Source organism: Solanum pennellii, chromosome 7 (assembly GCF_001406875.1).
Source record: "Solanum pennellii chromosome 7, SPENNV200".
NCBI classification, from domain to species: Eukaryota; Viridiplantae; Streptophyta; class Magnoliopsida; order Solanales; family Solanaceae; genus Solanum; species Solanum pennellii.
The window spans coordinates 43,076,049-43,093,284 of NC_028643.1; the positions used below are offsets into that span (position 1 = coordinate 43,076,049).

The following is a 17,236-nucleotide window of genomic DNA, read 5'->3' on the forward strand; positions in this document are numbered from 1 at the left end:
GCAAAAGTTTAATACATATTGATTTTGGGTTGTTTAGAATGTCTCCTTTCAAAAAGTAAAACTTGAAAGTTTTTTTTTTTCTAATTTAATGATAATTGAGTAAATATGTTTAGTAGTTGCTCTTTTCGGCTCATTATAACCCTCCTTTTCATTTTTTGATATACATTAAGAAAATTAATAAAGTCAATAAAGTGATGATAATTATTTTGGGTAAATTTTCTCAAGTTAAAACAACAGTTAAAATGAGATGGAAGGAGTAATTGTTTTAAAATTTTTATTTTTTATAAATATTTAGTTGATAAAATTCTCATCTAGCATCTCTTAAAGAATACCATATCAAGATATCCATTTCTAAAATCTCTTGATTTTTTTTAAAAATATAATCAATATTAATTTAAGGATGAATATCATTTACGACGGATAAAAAACAAATGCATTCTTCTAATCATATTTTTGCAAGATGTTATGTATGTTCAATATTATTACTATTTAGATATTTTATATGTTTTTATGACCACACGAAACACGGACATTATACTGCGGAAATATATTAGCAAATAAAAGAGTCTTCCTTTTTTCTAAAAAACGGGTCTTAATATTAAAACTCGGCTTCATCAATTACTACATATGAACAAGTAGATCCACCAGCGGCAGCTCTTGCATTGCACCCTTGCTTAAATCATCAAGGAAAAATGCACATTTCATCTCAGATCTGATTCCAATTCCAATTTCATCTCTCAATCATTTAGGGTTTCGGATTTCAATCAAATTCTAAGTCTTTACACTCTACTCTCTCTCTCACTGTTGTGTGTTCATAGATAGATACGGAATTGTTAAGATGCTGACCAAGTTTGAGACCAAGAGTAATAGAGTGAAAGGTTTGAGTTTTCACACACAAAGGCCATGGATCTTAGCCAGTCTTCATAGTGGGGTTATTCAGCTATGGGATTACCGTATGGGAACTCTCATTGATCGATTTGATGAGCACGATGGCCCTGTTCGCGGTGTCCATTTCCACAAATCTCAGCCTCTGTTTGTTTCTGGAGGTTCCTTCTTCTCCTCTTTTTTAATTTCCTATATCATAACACTGTGGATCTGGTGATTCCATGAATTTACAAATTGCTTTTCCTTTTTTTAGTTAAATGTGATTCAACTCTACCTGCACATTTCTTTTAACTGAGGTGTACTCTAAGTGGCTAAACCAGACCGGCAGTAAAATGTTGCTTGCATCACAATCTCATGGAATCTGGATCTATTGATGTATCTTGATAAATATATGTGATCCACGCTTCTGAATGGGATGCCTAGTTTATGAGGCTGAATGAGCTAACTTGAGCACAGGCATGGTGAAAACTGGAACAAAAACTTAATGCAGCAACTAAAGGCTATTTGCATTAGTTCTATGGAGTGTGGATCTACTTATGTATGTGGACCAGCATGTGTGTGATCCATGATTTTAGAAAGATAACAAGTGCTTTTGCTAGTTTTTCTTCTATAGGATACCTCAAACTTATATTTGTGATCCATAATGGCATATTTGGTTTTATTGAAGGTGAAATGTGCTAAGTTGAAAAATACATGAATGACAACAACAACAACATATCTAGTGTGAATCCACAAGTGGGGTCTGGGGACCATGGGGCCTATAGACTTACCCCTATCCTGTGTAAGGTAGAGAGGCTGTTCTCTATAGACCCTCGACTCAAGTCCAGATAAAACAATAATTCAAGCCTGAAATGCTATTTGCATTAAAATATGATTTTATATGTGCTAGCGTATGTGGATGAGAATTGAGATTGGATTGTGAATCTACTGGTTTATGTGGAAGAGTATGTGATTTGTTAATTGAGAAGGGTACTTTTATTAGTTTATCATTCTGCTTTGTCAAAAGTCTCCTGAATCCCTTATAAAAGGTAAAAGATAAAATGAATGATGGTTCCAGTTTGTATGTGTGATTGGACCGTAATCAATCAATTGATTCAATTGAAGGGTAAATATGCTAAGTTAAATACTACCAGGACTAAAACCAGAATTAAACATAATTCAGAGAATTGCTATTTGCATCACAGTGTGAATGTGTGATGGAGTGTGGATCTACCAATGCACGTGGATGAGTATATTTGATATGTGAATTGAGGAAATACATATATTTTTTTATCTTCTGTAATGTAAGAGTTGGTTTAATTGAAGGTTTAATCTATTATGTTGATAATGGAGGGACCAGAACATGCAAAGAAATTTTCAGGGGCTAAAATGCTATTTGCAACACGGCCTGATTGAATATTGATCTTCTGATGTATATGTATGAGTACATGTGTGATCCATGAATATATGAAGTTACTTCTGCTATTTTATCTTCTGAATGATAGTTCCAGTCAATACGTGCAAGTGGTGCACAGTTGCACATTTGGATTTATTGAAAGTTAAATGTGTTAGTTGAGCTACAGAGATCAATACTGAAAGCATAACCAATAATTTTGGGACTAGGATCTCCTTTTCCCCTTATACCTTTTTGGCTCTCCGTAATTGTTGCACTTGCTGTGATTTTCCTTTATTTCTCTGTATGCCTGAAGGTTTTGAAGAACAACTATGCTTTTTTTCCTGTAATCATTCTATTTGCAATAGTTTATCAGAGATGTGCTGATTGTGTTATGAATTGTAGATAATTTAGTGTTTCTTCTTATTTATTTTTTGTTCATTGTTGAGCTTATTAATGAGTAAGAGCATTTTACTAATATTCCATTGTCTTTGAGAAAAGGCTTATATGGCACATTATCGGAAGTCTCAATTATAGTTTCCAATTGACATACTTTTGGGAAGATATATTTGTTTACTTGGCATGATCCTGGAAAATTTACTGAGTAGTTCCTTTATGTTTTCTTAATTTTGAAACTGTCAAGGCACCTTTTTTACAGTCCATATATTAAATGCTTTGTTTTCTTTGCTTAGTAGTAACTTATCTTAAGAGTATATGTGACCATATGTATGCATGATGCAAATCTGACTATGGACTGTTTCTTTGTGTATGTAAATTCTTGTTACTACAGGAGATGATTACAAAATTAAGGTTTGGAACTACAAGCTGCATAGGTGCTTGTTTACCCTGCTTGGACATCTTGATTATATCCGAACTGTTCAATTTCACCACGAATATCCATGGATTGTTAGTGCAAGTGATGACCAGACTATTCGAATATGGAACTGGCAGTCTCGTACTTGTATTTCTGTCTTGACTGGCCACAATCATTATGTAATGTGTGCGTCATTTCATCCCAAAGAGGACTTGGTTGTCTCTGCTTCCTTGGATCAGACTGTTCGTGTCTGGGATATTGGTGCCCTAAGAAAGAAAACCGTTTCTCCTGCTGATGAACTCTTGCGGTTGAGTCAGATGAATACTGACTTCTTTGGTGGAGTGGATGCTGTGGTGAAGTATGTCTTGGAGGGTCATGATAGAGGGGTTAACTGGGCATCATTTCATCCTACACTCCCCCTTATAGTTTCTGGTGCAGATGATCGCCAAGTGAAAATTTGGCGGATGAATGGTATGCTCCTGAAATTCCTGATGTACTTTTTTTTTAGAATGGCAACTTTACTTCTACGTATCAACAGGTATACTACTACCAAAGTGTAGTTTCCGTTCAAAGTATTACCACTTACAACTTTTAAATCAATTTTTTGGCTTACAAAAAATCTAAAACATCACAAATAGCTTCTGTTTGAGCTAATAGTTTTTGCTCACACCTAAAACAAAAAAGGAATAAACAATTCATTTTAAGATTCTGAATGCTGTTCTGAGTCCCCTCAAAGCACCTCTCGTTCCTCTCAATCCAAATTGACCGTCAAATACATGCTGGACAATCTTCCATCTTTCTTCCTTCTTGCTCACATTACCACACATATTCCAGCTTCTTAGAACATCTGCAATACTTCCAAGTTTCACCCACCTCATCCCCTTCGAACGGATGAACATCCTCCAAAGCTGGCCTGTCCGTTTGCAATGCAATAAAAGATGATTGACTGTCTCAGCTTGTTCCCCACGTAAAATACACCCAGTGGCTATTGGTGACCTCTTTTGTTCAGATTTTCATGAGTTACCACTGCTTCTTTGGCCAAAAGCCAGATGAAACAGTGAACTTTGTAGGGAATTTGTTGCTTCTATATCATCTTCCAAGGCCAATCACTTTCCTTCACCGCTTCTACATTTAGCTCCTTGTATGCAAATTTGGAGATAAAGTTCCGTTGCTATTTTTGTTCCATCTTAGCTGTCTACTTCTTCATGTAGATTTTCGACTGCTGCTGCTGTGTTATGGAACTCTGTTTTTCTTTTGATCTCCCAATCATTCAGATATCTCCTTAGAGATAGATTCCATTGTTTTCCAGTCCATTCATGTTGTTGCAGACTTAAAGTGTATAGCTCCAGATGTTGTTGCTTCATTGTTAAAAGCCCTGCCCACTTTTCATGGCAAAAGGCGGTTTTCTGCCCATTTCCGATCCTCACCTTGGTTCTGATCTGCGTCATTGACCATAGATTCCTAATAGCTCTCCAGAATGAACATCCATAGGGTGTTGTGACATTCTTAGTGTTCCAATCATCTTCCATACCATACTTCGCAAGAATGGCTTCTTTCCACAACATTCCTTCTTCAGTAGCAAATTTCCACAACCATTTCATCATCAGGCTTTAATTATGCCTTTTCATATTCCTGATACTTAGACCTGCTTTCTTGTTCACTCACAGGTCCTCCCACCTGACTAGGTGATACTTCTTCTTATCTTCATTCCTTACCATAAAGAGTTCCTTCGCAGTACATCTATTTTATTGCTAACTTTAGCAGGCATATGAACATCTTTACTTGCTTCTCACACAGTCGTTTGCATATCCTGTTTAACCTAGAACACCAAATCAAGGAGATTTGATGAAAATATACCTTTCAAATTTCGTGCTATTTATATATTTTCAGTTATAGATCAGTCTAGCCGTAAGACAAGCGTTTGTGTTGTTGACTTGGCCCTTAGAAATAAGGGGAGTATCTTATGTCTTTCTTTACGCTTATAATCAGAAATCTTGTCCAGTAGGATCTACTTAATCTATAGAGTTGTTTGTTATCTCAGCAATCTGACATGGTCATTTCCCTAGGGATAGTTTATAAATGTTGTAACTACATTTCTCTAAACTGTGGACATCTGATGAGATTACCGCAAAAAAGTTTTATCTTCTTCATCTCTTTCCCCTGTTTTTGGGGTGGGTGGGTCTAAACCTTGCTTTGGATTGCTTGCTGAAACTTTTTATTTTACCAAAGGAAATATTTACAATCTGACTAAAACACAATATACACTAAAGCTTGTCACATGCACCAGCTTCAATAGCTACTCTATCCATCTTCGACAACAATTAACTGTACTATGTATCAAAATTTTCTAAGGGTAATAATTCAATTCTTTTTACGTTCCAGCTAACTTTGGCTTCCTTGGCATCTACAGACCACTTCCTGGGTAACTTGTCTAATTATACTTTGAGAGTTTCCTCTGAATATTCTGGATTCCTTTCCTTCCAAATTGAATAGACACTCCCTGCCGTTGCCACTCTTGAGACTTCAGCATTGCATTTTTGGCTTTCATATGCTCCTGTACTCAAACCATTTATGCCTTCCAGTTGAAAATTTGTCTGGCTACCCCCTGCTACTGTAAGATCTTCCCCCAAACCTCAGCTGAAAAGTCACATTCAAAGAATAGGTGATTGTTGGTCTCATTTTCTCTATTGCACGACGGACAAGTTTGATCTGTGATAACACCCCATGAAGCCAGTTTGTGCGTTGTATTTATTTTACCATGAGCTGCAATATTTAAGATGAGTAGACTTTAGAAGCTCCTTCGTTATTACAGATAGGTTTCCTCCCTGGTCTTTTAGGAATATTACCTTTGAAGCTTGTATGCAGTTTCCTGATGGAAAACCTGTCCAATTATATTAAGTCTCTTTCACTGATTCCTAAGTCCTCCAGATACCACTTTGCCTTGACGATTTTTGGAATTATCCAGGAACCTTGCATGTCCCAAAACTAACCCATTTCTATTGTAGTAGCAAAGCACCCATTGAATCCACAATCTGTCTTCCTTTGACATAGATTCTACAGAAACTTGCATATTGCTTCTTTTTCTATGTGAGCTGATTTGCGTTAATACTGCAGTTCAGTTATTTGCTATTGATAATGAGGCAAAAGATTCTTCCACCTTGGAAGGATCATACTTTAATTCAGAATGAGTTTTCCACGTTGAAGCAAATCGCTGGATAAAAGTTGCTGCTTCAGCTCGTAGAACTATGAACATCTCATTGTTTTTTTTTTTTTTGAGAAAGAATATAGACATCTTATTATTGAAAGAATATGGACATCTTTTTATTGTTATTCTAGGCAACAAAATCTTGCTGGGTAAAAGAGTGCTTATTTTGTTAAATAAATCTTATATTTTAAGTGTTTTCTGATTGCTAGTGTGCCTTGTTGTTCCTAGATACAAAAGCTTGGGAGGTGGACACGTTGAGAGGACACATGAACAATGTTTCATGCGTTCTATTCCATCCAAGGCAAGATATTATTGTTTCAAATTCAGAGGATAAGAGCATCCGAGTGTGGGATGCAACAAAAAGGACTGGTCTTCAGACTTTCCGCAGGGAACATGATAGATTTTGGATCCTTGCATCTCATCCAGAGATGAATCTTCTAGCAGCTGGTCATGACAGTGGGATGATAGTATTCAAGTTGGAGAGAGAACGGCCTGCATTTTCTGTGAGCAGTGATTCTTTATTTTATGTAAAGGATCGCTTTCTCCGTGTATATGAGTATTCAACCCAGAAGGACACACAGTTGATACCAATTAGAAGGCCCGGCTCAAACAATGTGAATCAAGGTCCACGAACTCTTTCATATAGTCCAACGGAAAATGCTGTCTTGATATGTTCAGACACAGATGGTGGTTCCTATGAACTTTACATTGTACCCAAAGATAGTCATGGTAGGGGTGATACTGTTCAAGATGCAAAAAGAGGAACCGGAGGATCAGCTGTGTTCGTTGCCCGAAACAGGTTTGCGGTGCTTGAGAAGAGCACTAATCAAGTCCTGGTAAAAAATCTCAAGAATGAAATTGTCAAGAAAAGCCTTCTTCCTATGGCAACTGATGCAATATTTTATGCTGGCACTGGAAACTTACTATGTAGGGCAGAGGATAGAGTTGTCATTTTTGATCTCCAGCAGAGAATTATTCTTGGAGATCTTCAGACTTCTTTTATCAGGTATGTTGTTTGGTCACCTGATATGGAAAGTGTCGCTTTGATTAGCAAGCACTCCATAGTTATAGCTGATAAGAAGCTTGTGCACCGTTGCACCCTTCATGAGACAATTCGTGTCAAAAGTGGTGCCTGGGATGACAATGGAGTATTCATATATACCACACTTACCCACATTAAGTACTGTCTCCCCAACGGGGATTGTGGAATCGTCAAAACTCTAGATGTTCCTGTCTACATTACAAAAATATATGGGAACACTATCTTTTGCTTGGATAGAGATGGCAAAAACCGTCCTATTATTATTGATTCAACTGAATATGTATTCAAGTTGTGTCTGCTTAGAAAGAGATATGACCAAGTTATGAGTATGATCAGAAACTCAGAGCTCTGTGGTCAGGCGATGATTTCATATTTGCAGCAGAAGGGTTTTCCAGAAGTTGCCCTTCATTTTGTGAAGGACGAGCGCACTCGTTTCAACTTAGCACTTGAAAGTGGGAATATTGAGATAGCTCTTGAATCTGCTAAGAAGATTGACGAAAAAGATCATTGGTATAGGCTTGGCGTGGAAGCCCTTAGGCAGGGCAATGCAGGTATTGTTGAATATGCCTACCAAAAGACAAAGAATTTTGAGAGGCTCTCTTTCCTATATCTAATAACAGGAAATGTGGAGAAGTTATCTAAAATGATGAAAATTGCTGAGGTCAAAAATGAAGTAATGGGTCAGTTCCATGATGCCTTGTACCTCGGTGATGTCCGCGAGCGTGTTAAAATTTTGGAAAATGCTGGTCATCTGCCCCTTGCGTACATCACAGCTACTGTCCATGGGCTCAATGATACCGCTGAGCGTCTTGCGGAGGAAGTGGGGGATAATGTTCCATCATTGCCAAAGGGGAAGAAATCTTCAATGTTGCTTCCCCCAACTCCCATCTTGGGTGGTGGAGACTGGCCTTTGCTGATGGTAACGAAAGGGATATTTGAAGGTGGTCTGGATATTGCAGGCAAGGGAGGACAAGACGAATATGAAGAGGCTACGGATGCAGACTGGGGTGAGTCATTGGACATCGGTGAGGTGGAAAATCTACAGAATGGGGACATCAGTATGGTGCTTGGTGATGAGGAAGGACAAGAAGGAAATGATGAGGAGGAGGGAGGATGGGATCTTGAGGATCTGGATCTGCCTCCTGATGCAGACACACCTAAGACTACTTCCAATGCTCGTTCTTCTGTGTTTGTCACCCCAACACCTGGCATGCCTGTCAGCCAGATTTGGGTCCAAAAATCATCTCTAGCTGCTGAACATGCAGCTGCTGGAAATTTTGATACTGCTATGCGGTTGTTGAGTAGACAACTAGGGATTAGGAACTTCTCTCCTTTAAAATCATTGTTTATTGATCTTCATGTGGGTAGCCACACTCATCTGCTTGCCTTCTCCTCGGCGCCGGTCATCTCCGTGGCAATTGAGAGAGGTTGGAGTGAGTCAGCTAGTCCTAATGTTCGAGGTCCACCTGCTCTTATATTCAGTTTTGCTCAGTTGGAGGAAAAACTTAAAGCTTCTTATAAAGCGACTACTGGTGGAAAATTTTCTGATGCACTTAGACTATTCCTGAGCATCCTTCACACCATTCCTCTGATTGTGGTTGAGTCGAGACGAGAAGTGGATGAAGTAAAGGAATTGATTGTCATAGTGAAAGAGTATGTTTTGGGTTTGCAGATGGAGCTTAAGAGGAAGGAATTGAAAGACAATCCTATTCGCCAGCAGGAACTGGCAGCCTATTTCACTCACTGTAATCTGCAGCTTCCTCACTTGAGACTGGCGTTACAGAATGCTATGTCTATCTGCTACAAGGCCGGAAATCTTAGCTCAGCAGCGAACTTTGCTAGAAGACTCTTGGAGACCAATCCCACCAATGAAAGCCAAGCCAGAACAGCCCGCCAGGTTCTGCAAGCAGCTGAGAAAAATATGCGAGATGTTACACAGTTGAATTATGATTTCAGAAATCCTTTTACAGTGTGTGGGGCAACATATGTCCCGATATACCGGGGTCAGAAGGATGTCACTTGTCCTTACTGTGGTACTCATTTTGTACTGTCTCAGCAAGGGGGGCTTTGTACTGTTTGTGATCTTGCAGTTGTTGGAGCTGATGCCTCTGGTTTGCTTTGCTCGGCATCACAGATCAGGTGATTTCAGCTTCTCATGCAGTTGTATTCGGCCATGTCATTCAGCAGATGATTCTAGTCTTACGTCTTAGAAGAAGTCTAGGCATGGGTAATTATGAACATGTTTTTTATGGGATTGTATCAGCGGTTTATATTTTTGTTTCTATAATTTTGCAATCAGTTTTTACAGACCGACCTTTTGCCTTGGTTATCTAAATTTTTTATTGTAATAAAACATGTAAGATTTTGAGTTCAACCAATTCTTTCAAGTGTGGTGACCAGGTAGTATAGAGTCCAAACCCCCTCAAGACCTGAATGCTGATTGCTGTCTAGGTTGTTATATTAGTACTTCAGCCTCCAGGTGTCCTTAGCGTTGAAAATCAGGGTTACTTTTTGTGACTCTTGATTTGGCTTGAAAAGTATATTAATGAATTTGAAAGTTTGTTAACAGACTGAACCATTTGTTGTTCAACTTTATTGAAGCACCAATCATAGTGTTCTAGGACAACAGAAATGGAACTGACCTCTTTTCACGACACTTTTTTAAGAGGTTAATCCCTAGTTTGCCTTTGGGTGTTTTTACCCTTATAATATAGCTAGGGGCTCTTTGGTAGGGAGTATTAGGAGAAATAGTATATGGTTATTATTTTTTACTACACATTGTGCGGTCAGTTGGTAATATAATTGTAAATATCGATTTATTGATAATTTTGAAGCTCAACCTATTATACATGAGATTTTGAAGTATGTTAGCATTTAGCACCTTGATAACAATATCCCTTATGAAAATAAATCAATAAATAAGCTTAGTTCATCGTTTAAATGTAATAATAATAATTTTCAGTATTATTTAATATATTTAGTTTTTAGATTAATTTTGATACCAATCTTTATTCATGCATTTACGATAACTTCAGAATCGTCTACAATTTTTTTAAGGATTTATTGAATTTCTTACACCATATTTAAGTCTTTTAAAGTAGAAATAATTTTTAATCATTTTTGTAATAGTAGTATAATAAAAGAGTGCTTTTAAATACTTATTGTTTAATTTAAAAGATAATAATAAATATTATAAGTTAAAATTTCTGTTACTTTCTTTTTACTTATAATCTAAAAGTTATAAGCTCAAACAAATAAGCTTTAATTCCTTTTATCTATATGTAAATTATTGTGGTCCCAATTATTATTTTTCTTTTCTCTCAAAGATTTTCATTCATCCTTGAGAGTTTTCCTCCATGGAAAAAAGTTGTTGTAGCATACTTGTGTATTAAAGTATTAATGGAAAGGGGTTAAATATATCTTTGTATTATTACAAAAAGTTTAAATATATCCTTCGTTATATTTTTATGCTAAATATATCTTCGTTATATTTTTGTGCTAAATATACTTTTGTTATACTTTTGGGCTGAATATACCCATCTATCCCTCTCATTATACCTTGACACATATATTTCCTTATAACTAACAAAGTGACACTTGGAGGGCCAAGAGTAAAAGAACTCATCTAATTTTAAACTATATCAAGTGCTAAGCTTGACCCGCCCCGCCCGATCAATATTACCCGACCCAAAATGCACTTCAAACATGTAAACCTCTGCTTTGCGCACAGATTTTTGCTTCACCATTACCAAGCTTCGTGCTCTTGGAAGCTTGAGACACATCAATATTGCTCAATGATTTCTCCTGTAACATTTCATCTTTTGCTATTCTTTTTTGCCTAGCGGGTTGTTCATAGCTTTTGTTTCATCTTGCTGAATGGGAGAATCAAAGGGAATAAAATTTGCTCAATGTCTTACGACATGATTTTTCATATAGGTAATAAGATAGTTGAAGATTAGGACGACATAATTGATTTCTTTAGTTGTTCGCCTTCTTTACTTTGCTAAGTAAAAATGGTTCCCAGTTCGCCTCCTTGATTTTGCAAAACAGAGAACGTGGTAGGGATTTTTATGTTTGAAATGTAATTAAGGTCAGGTAAACATTGATCGGGTGGAGTGGGTTGGCTTAGCACCATATATAATTTAAAATTAGATGGGTTCTTTAAATCATGACCTGTCACTTTGTTAGTTATAAGGGTATAAATGTGTCAAAGTATAACGGGATGGGTATATTCAGTCCAAAGCTTAACAAAAGAATATATTTAAACCATTTCCAATAGTATAGGAGTATATCTAGCCTTTTCAATCTCTTTCTTTTTTTCTTTTTTTTAGAAAAGAGATAAATTAAAAAATATGAGAAAGCTTAAAATTAAAACACGATTACGAATATTTTTTTCTTTTTTTGTTTCAAATATTTTTTTTGTGTTATAAACATATTTATATTGTAGTGAATGTCTAATTATATGGAGACCTCCCTTTTTAGTATATGGTTAGAAATCCTACATGGGGACCAAGTTAGGTTTCCCCTATAAATAAATAAACGGAAAAGGGCCTAAAATACCCTTGAAGTACTGAAAATGGTACAAAATTGCCCTTCATCCACCTATTGGCTCCAAAATGTCCTTTTCATCCACCTATTGGCTCCAAAATACCCTTGTCATCCACCTTTGGATTCAACATTGACCACTTTTTTAATTGTTTTAAAATTAAACACTTTAAAAAAATTTAAAATACTTGACGTTCAACTATTGGTTATAATTTAATTTATTAATATAATTTATAAACCAACCCACTACCCACTAATTACTAACTAAACCTCACCCAATTTATAATCCAATTATAATATCAAAATGATCATAAACACTACTAAAACACGATGAAATTATAGATTCCTGAAAATAACATTCAAAATTATTCGAGTCCGAATCGAAGCACTAATTAAATTTAGGTTGAGCCGCTTATTTGGGAGGACACTTTCTTTCAAGATTGAATGAGAAATTTATGATTAATGGTAAAGAAGTAATACATCCCAAACTAATTCATGCATTTTTTTAAAATATAATTTTATAAATATTTATTATTTGTTTTAAAACCTTTAATATATTATTTTTAAAAAAAAATTACCTATGAAGTAACATCACATAATTGAGATGTAAGAATAATTAAGATAAACATAGTCAAACTTTTAAGTTTATCGATAATTTTATTTGGACACTTGAATGTATGATAATTTACTTCTATAGATATTTTCGCATCAAATTTTTAAAAACACTCAATTGGTAGTAGCTAATCTGTTGTTGCATTAATAATGTGACGAATTTATTAATTTAGAGGGGTTCAATTTGTAATGGGTGGATAGTTGATTGATTTATAAATTATATTAATAAGTTAAATTATAACAAATAGTTGAGCGCCACGTATTTAAAAAAATATTTAAATAGTTTAAATATAAAACCTTTAAATAAGTAGTCAATTTTGAACCAAAAGGTGGATGACAAGGGTATTTTGGAGCCAATAGGTGGGTGGGAAGGGTATTTTGGAGCCAATAGGTGGGTAGAGGGTAATTTTGTACCATTTTCAATACTTTAAGGGTATTTTAGGCCCTTTTCCGATAAATAAAATTCCTTCATTGTAAATCAGATCTATGAATCTCTAATATCCCTCAAGAGAAATAATAAGTCTTCTTTTCTCTCTATTTTTTCTTCTTATTCCACAGTTTCATAACACATTATCAATACGATTGTTCCATCCTTAAAAAAATATGATACAAGACGAAAAAAGTGCAAAAGAGATCTTGCATAAGTTATGCAATGATTTATATTTACTTTGTTAGTTATAATTATTTCTCGGACAGATCTGGAATTACCATATGAAGTAAGTATTTAAGGAGATGTCTCGAATTTTTATATGTTTTATGTTAACCGATTGAGAAGAGAATTCCTTAGTTTATTTTAATATCTAAATGAGCACAATTTAGTGAAAGGTATGTTTTCAACCTTTATATGAGGCATGAGGTATGCGATCAGTTAAGTTATATCTATCAACTACTAATGTTGGTTATAATAAATCAGTAATCTCAATTTTATGTGTAGTTTTAATGTACGATAATATTAATGGTCATCAAAAGTGATAAAATTGCTTATTTTGAAGGCTTGAGGCTGAGCCTCATTGTGGGTAAGACGATGGATTTAAGTTCTATCGCACCAAAAGGAAAAGACGATGGATTTATGTTCAATCGCACCAAGAGGGTAAGACATCAGGAGTCTTATTGCACCGTGATGAAAGATGTTGGGTTCAAGTCCCTCATCAATTTATGTCATAAAATGTCGGGTTTGAGTCTCAATGCATCATATTCATGATATAATGATGACTAAGGCAAAATAATGAGTTTTGATAACAATTAGTCATGAAATATATCTCGTTCAAGCAGATCCATTCCCTGAAGTGAATGTAGCCGTGCATAAATGTCTAAAAGAAGACCATTGATTAAATGATGCACATGAATATGGAATGAGGTACTAAGTTACCAAAATTTGATGTACTTAGATGATTCTTTTCTATTCATGAAGAATGAGAGCTTTTAATAAGTGGTAAAAATAAAAATCCATTCTCTAAAGTGATTGAGGTGTAAGCCACCATACTAGGAGTGGAAAAGATCGCGACCTTTAGTTAGTGATGTGGTATCACCAAGAATGTCCCTGAGTAGACATGTGTTATAAAAAAGTTTCATGTTTTATCTTTATGCTTGTATTGGACAAGAACTAGTGCAATCATTCTACAGTACATCAGAAGTTTACTAATTTAATACTTAGATCGTGTGGGATATCTTGAAGTTATAGTGATGAGACGAATTATAGAAGATTCAAATAGAAATTCGTTAAAGAACCTAAAGATTCTTTTCAATATTAATTTTTCTTCATGTATTGCTTGTTAGCAAGATATGTTAATTGTGAGACTATCACAGAACAGAGTTGACATTATATCTCCTGCATTCTAGGAACGTATACATGGGAATATTTGGACCTATACGTCCAATTAGTAATTTGTGTAGATACTTAATGGTCATAATAGATGTTTCTTCTAGATTGTCTCATGTATGTATATTGTTATCTTGACACTTGATGTTTGCAAAAATCGTTGGCACAAATAATATGATTACGTACATACATTTTCTGATAATCAGATTAGTTCATTCAGTAATGGGATCACGACTCACCTCTAGAAGGGGTAGAATAACTGAGAAGAAATAATCTGAAAATTACACTTAAAGTAATAAAATTGAAATTTATTCATATAATAGTAAATTAGAAATTTACTAAAGCATATGCACATGACATAGTAAACTTGGAGTTTACAAATACTAATGATATTATTAGTTGTCCTGAATAATTTGACCATGTTATCGATGTGCATACTGAGTAATAGACGTACATTGAAGAACTAGAAGATCTTCAAGAATTCTTTTTGTTGCTTGTTCTCATGATAAGTTGATTAGATCAACTTAGGGCCCGTTTGGATGGGCTTAATAAAAGCAGCTTTAAAAAAGTACTTTTGAAAGTGCTGAAACTTATTTTTAAAATAAGCAGTTATGTGTTTGGATAAAAGTGCTGAAGTTGCTATGCCAAACGTGAAAAGGGAAAAATGGAAGAAAGAGATGTTAGGGTTATGTTGTAATTTGGAGATTGTATAAAAATATTAAGGGCAAAAAGATAAAAATGTGGTCAACTTAAAACAACTTATAAGCTAAAAAAAAAACACCTCTACCTCAGCTTTTAACTTTTGGCTTAAAATAAGTTTTTTTTAACTTAAAATAAGTTATTCTGAGTATTGCCAAACAGCTAAATAAGTCGAAAATCAGCTTTTAAGTCAGTTTGACCAGCTTTTAAGCTGAGCCAAACAGGCTCTAATATTGAGACTAAATTTCTAAATTCTGAAAAGTATAAAAGGTGAATATGAGTCCGTTCACCTATCATGTGATATGATAAAGAGATGCATATTTATAAGATAATCACACGTGCATTTATCGTCAACCTATAGTTTGCATTCGCAAAATTGAGTGTGCAACATAATTGAGTTAAGAGCACAACTTTCAGAATATGAAATCAAGAATTTATTCTTGATAAATATTCAAGATGATGTGATATTAAATTTCTCAAATAGTGAAATCCTTGCTTATGGAAATAAAACTTCATGTGTTGATCTGAAATATGATATTGCATACAAAAGTAACTGTACGCATCAAACCGATAAATTATGATTATTTTTTCTATTAATTGGTTTATGGTCAGAGACCAAATATTTCATCTAATAATTTTGATGTACAATATATGATTAATGAATATACTACGATGCACAAATATTAATTCTCCAAAATAAATTGAGATATATGTTAGTGAAAAATTCATGTAGAAATTTCATGTAGATCAAGGATTTATTGATGTATTGATAGTATTGATAGGTTGATCAATATCGATAAATTGATATGTTGATCAATATTGGTAGTATTGATATACTGATCAATATTTGTAGTATTGATAAATAATAATGTTAAGCACATACTGCTTATGCAGGAGAAGATTGTAGAGTCCTAAGTTAACTATACTTAGAGTCCTACTACAATACCTATTACTACTATAATAATAATAATGCAATTATAAATAATATAAATCCTAACTATACTATAATTCTAATATTAATTCTAGTCGTAATATAATCCTAATCATACTATAATCATAGACGAAATATAACCCTAGTAAATATAATTAGTCTAATCCTAGTGTGACTCTAATTCTATAGCAGTGATGTAAACTCGCCAATCAGCTTCGTTGAACCTGTTTCTTCGACATGTTTCATTCCTCAGCATTCTTCTTCATCAACACTTGTTGTAGACAAGTCAGTCAGCTTCGTTGAAGATGTTTCAATAATCACCTTACTTCTCCTTCGACAGATAGTTTGTCTAATATAAGGGGGAGATAAGAAGTCACTAGAGTTATAAATGCTCCTATTGAATGTTTCTAAAGGATAGATTTTACGAGATGCATTAAGCATGATAGACTAATTGATTCTAAATAAAATAATTCATAAAAAGGGAGGATTAAAGAATCAAAATGATCATAATAAGGAGACAATGTGATCTTGAAGAGCTTAAGACGTAACACTTCATGAAACCTCGTTAGAAGGGTACGTACCTGAAAATAATGAAGTCATGAGATCTCAATAAGTTATGTCGTATGGTGAACCAACACAAAGTGATAGTTCATTGACGATATCGTTGATATAATATATCACAATATTGTAAAGGATTATGAGAATATGAATTCTACGTCTATTATAACATGCTGGTGTAAAAATAATTATCAAGTGAAAAGTGGAATTATTTATCTTGATAAACGTAAAGCTTCTTTGACTTGCAATCTAGACACTAAAAGATGTCATACATCTAATATTGAATGTTGTCACTTGACGAAATTGATATGAAAATATCCAATGGGTTAAATATCTAAAATATATACAAGTTTTGAAAACTTGTTTATAATCCTCATATATATATATATATATATATATTAAAACAACGGAAAAGGGCATAAAATACCCTTGAAGTATTGAAAATGGTACAAAATTACGCTTTATCCACCTATTGGCTCCAAAATGCCCTTCTCATCCACCTATTGGCTCAAAAATACCATTGTCATCCACCTTTGGGTTCAAAATTGATCACTTCTTTAATTGTTTTAAAATTAAACTCTTTAAATATTTTTTAAAATACTTGACATTCAACTATTGATTATAATTTAATTTATTAATATAATTTATAAACCAACCCACTATCCACACATTACTAACTAAACCCCACCCAATTAATAATCCAATTATAATATCAAAATCGTCATAAACACTACTAAAACACGATGAAATTATA

General features: G+C 34.4%; 1 protein-coding gene across 1 annotated transcript; it reads left to right on the plus strand.

The window, feature by feature from the left end:
* The first annotated feature begins 560 nt into the window (after positions 1-560).
* Positions 561-9,717, plus strand: LOC107025827 (coatomer subunit alpha-1-like). Its single transcript, XM_015226588.2, has 3 exons — positions 561-1,046; positions 3,048-3,542; positions 6,505-9,717. The coding sequence occupies exons 1-3, from the start codon at positions 839-841 to the stop codon at positions 9,459-9,461; spliced, it is 3,660 nt and encodes a 1,219-aa protein (XP_015082074.1). The 5' UTR covers positions 561-838; the 3' UTR covers positions 9,462-9,717.
* The last annotated feature ends 7,519 nt before the right edge of the window (positions 9,718-17,236 follow it).

What these genes read in the sequence shown, in the direction of transcription:
- LOC107025827 (XM_015226588.2), top strand. Translation starts at nt 839, where the DNA reads ATGCTGACCAAGTTTGAGACCAAGAGTAATAGAGTGAAAGGTTTGAGT. An exon ending in GCCTCTGTTTGTTTCTGGAG is followed by an intron (nt 1,047 to 3,047) that starts GTTCCTTCTTCT and finishes TTGTTACTACAG; the next exon opens with GAGATGATTACAAAATTAAG. An exon ending in GAAAATTTGGCGGATGAATG is followed by an intron (nt 3,543 to 6,504) that starts GTATGCTCCTGA and finishes TGTTGTTCCTAG; the next exon opens with ATACAAAAGCTTGGGAGGTG.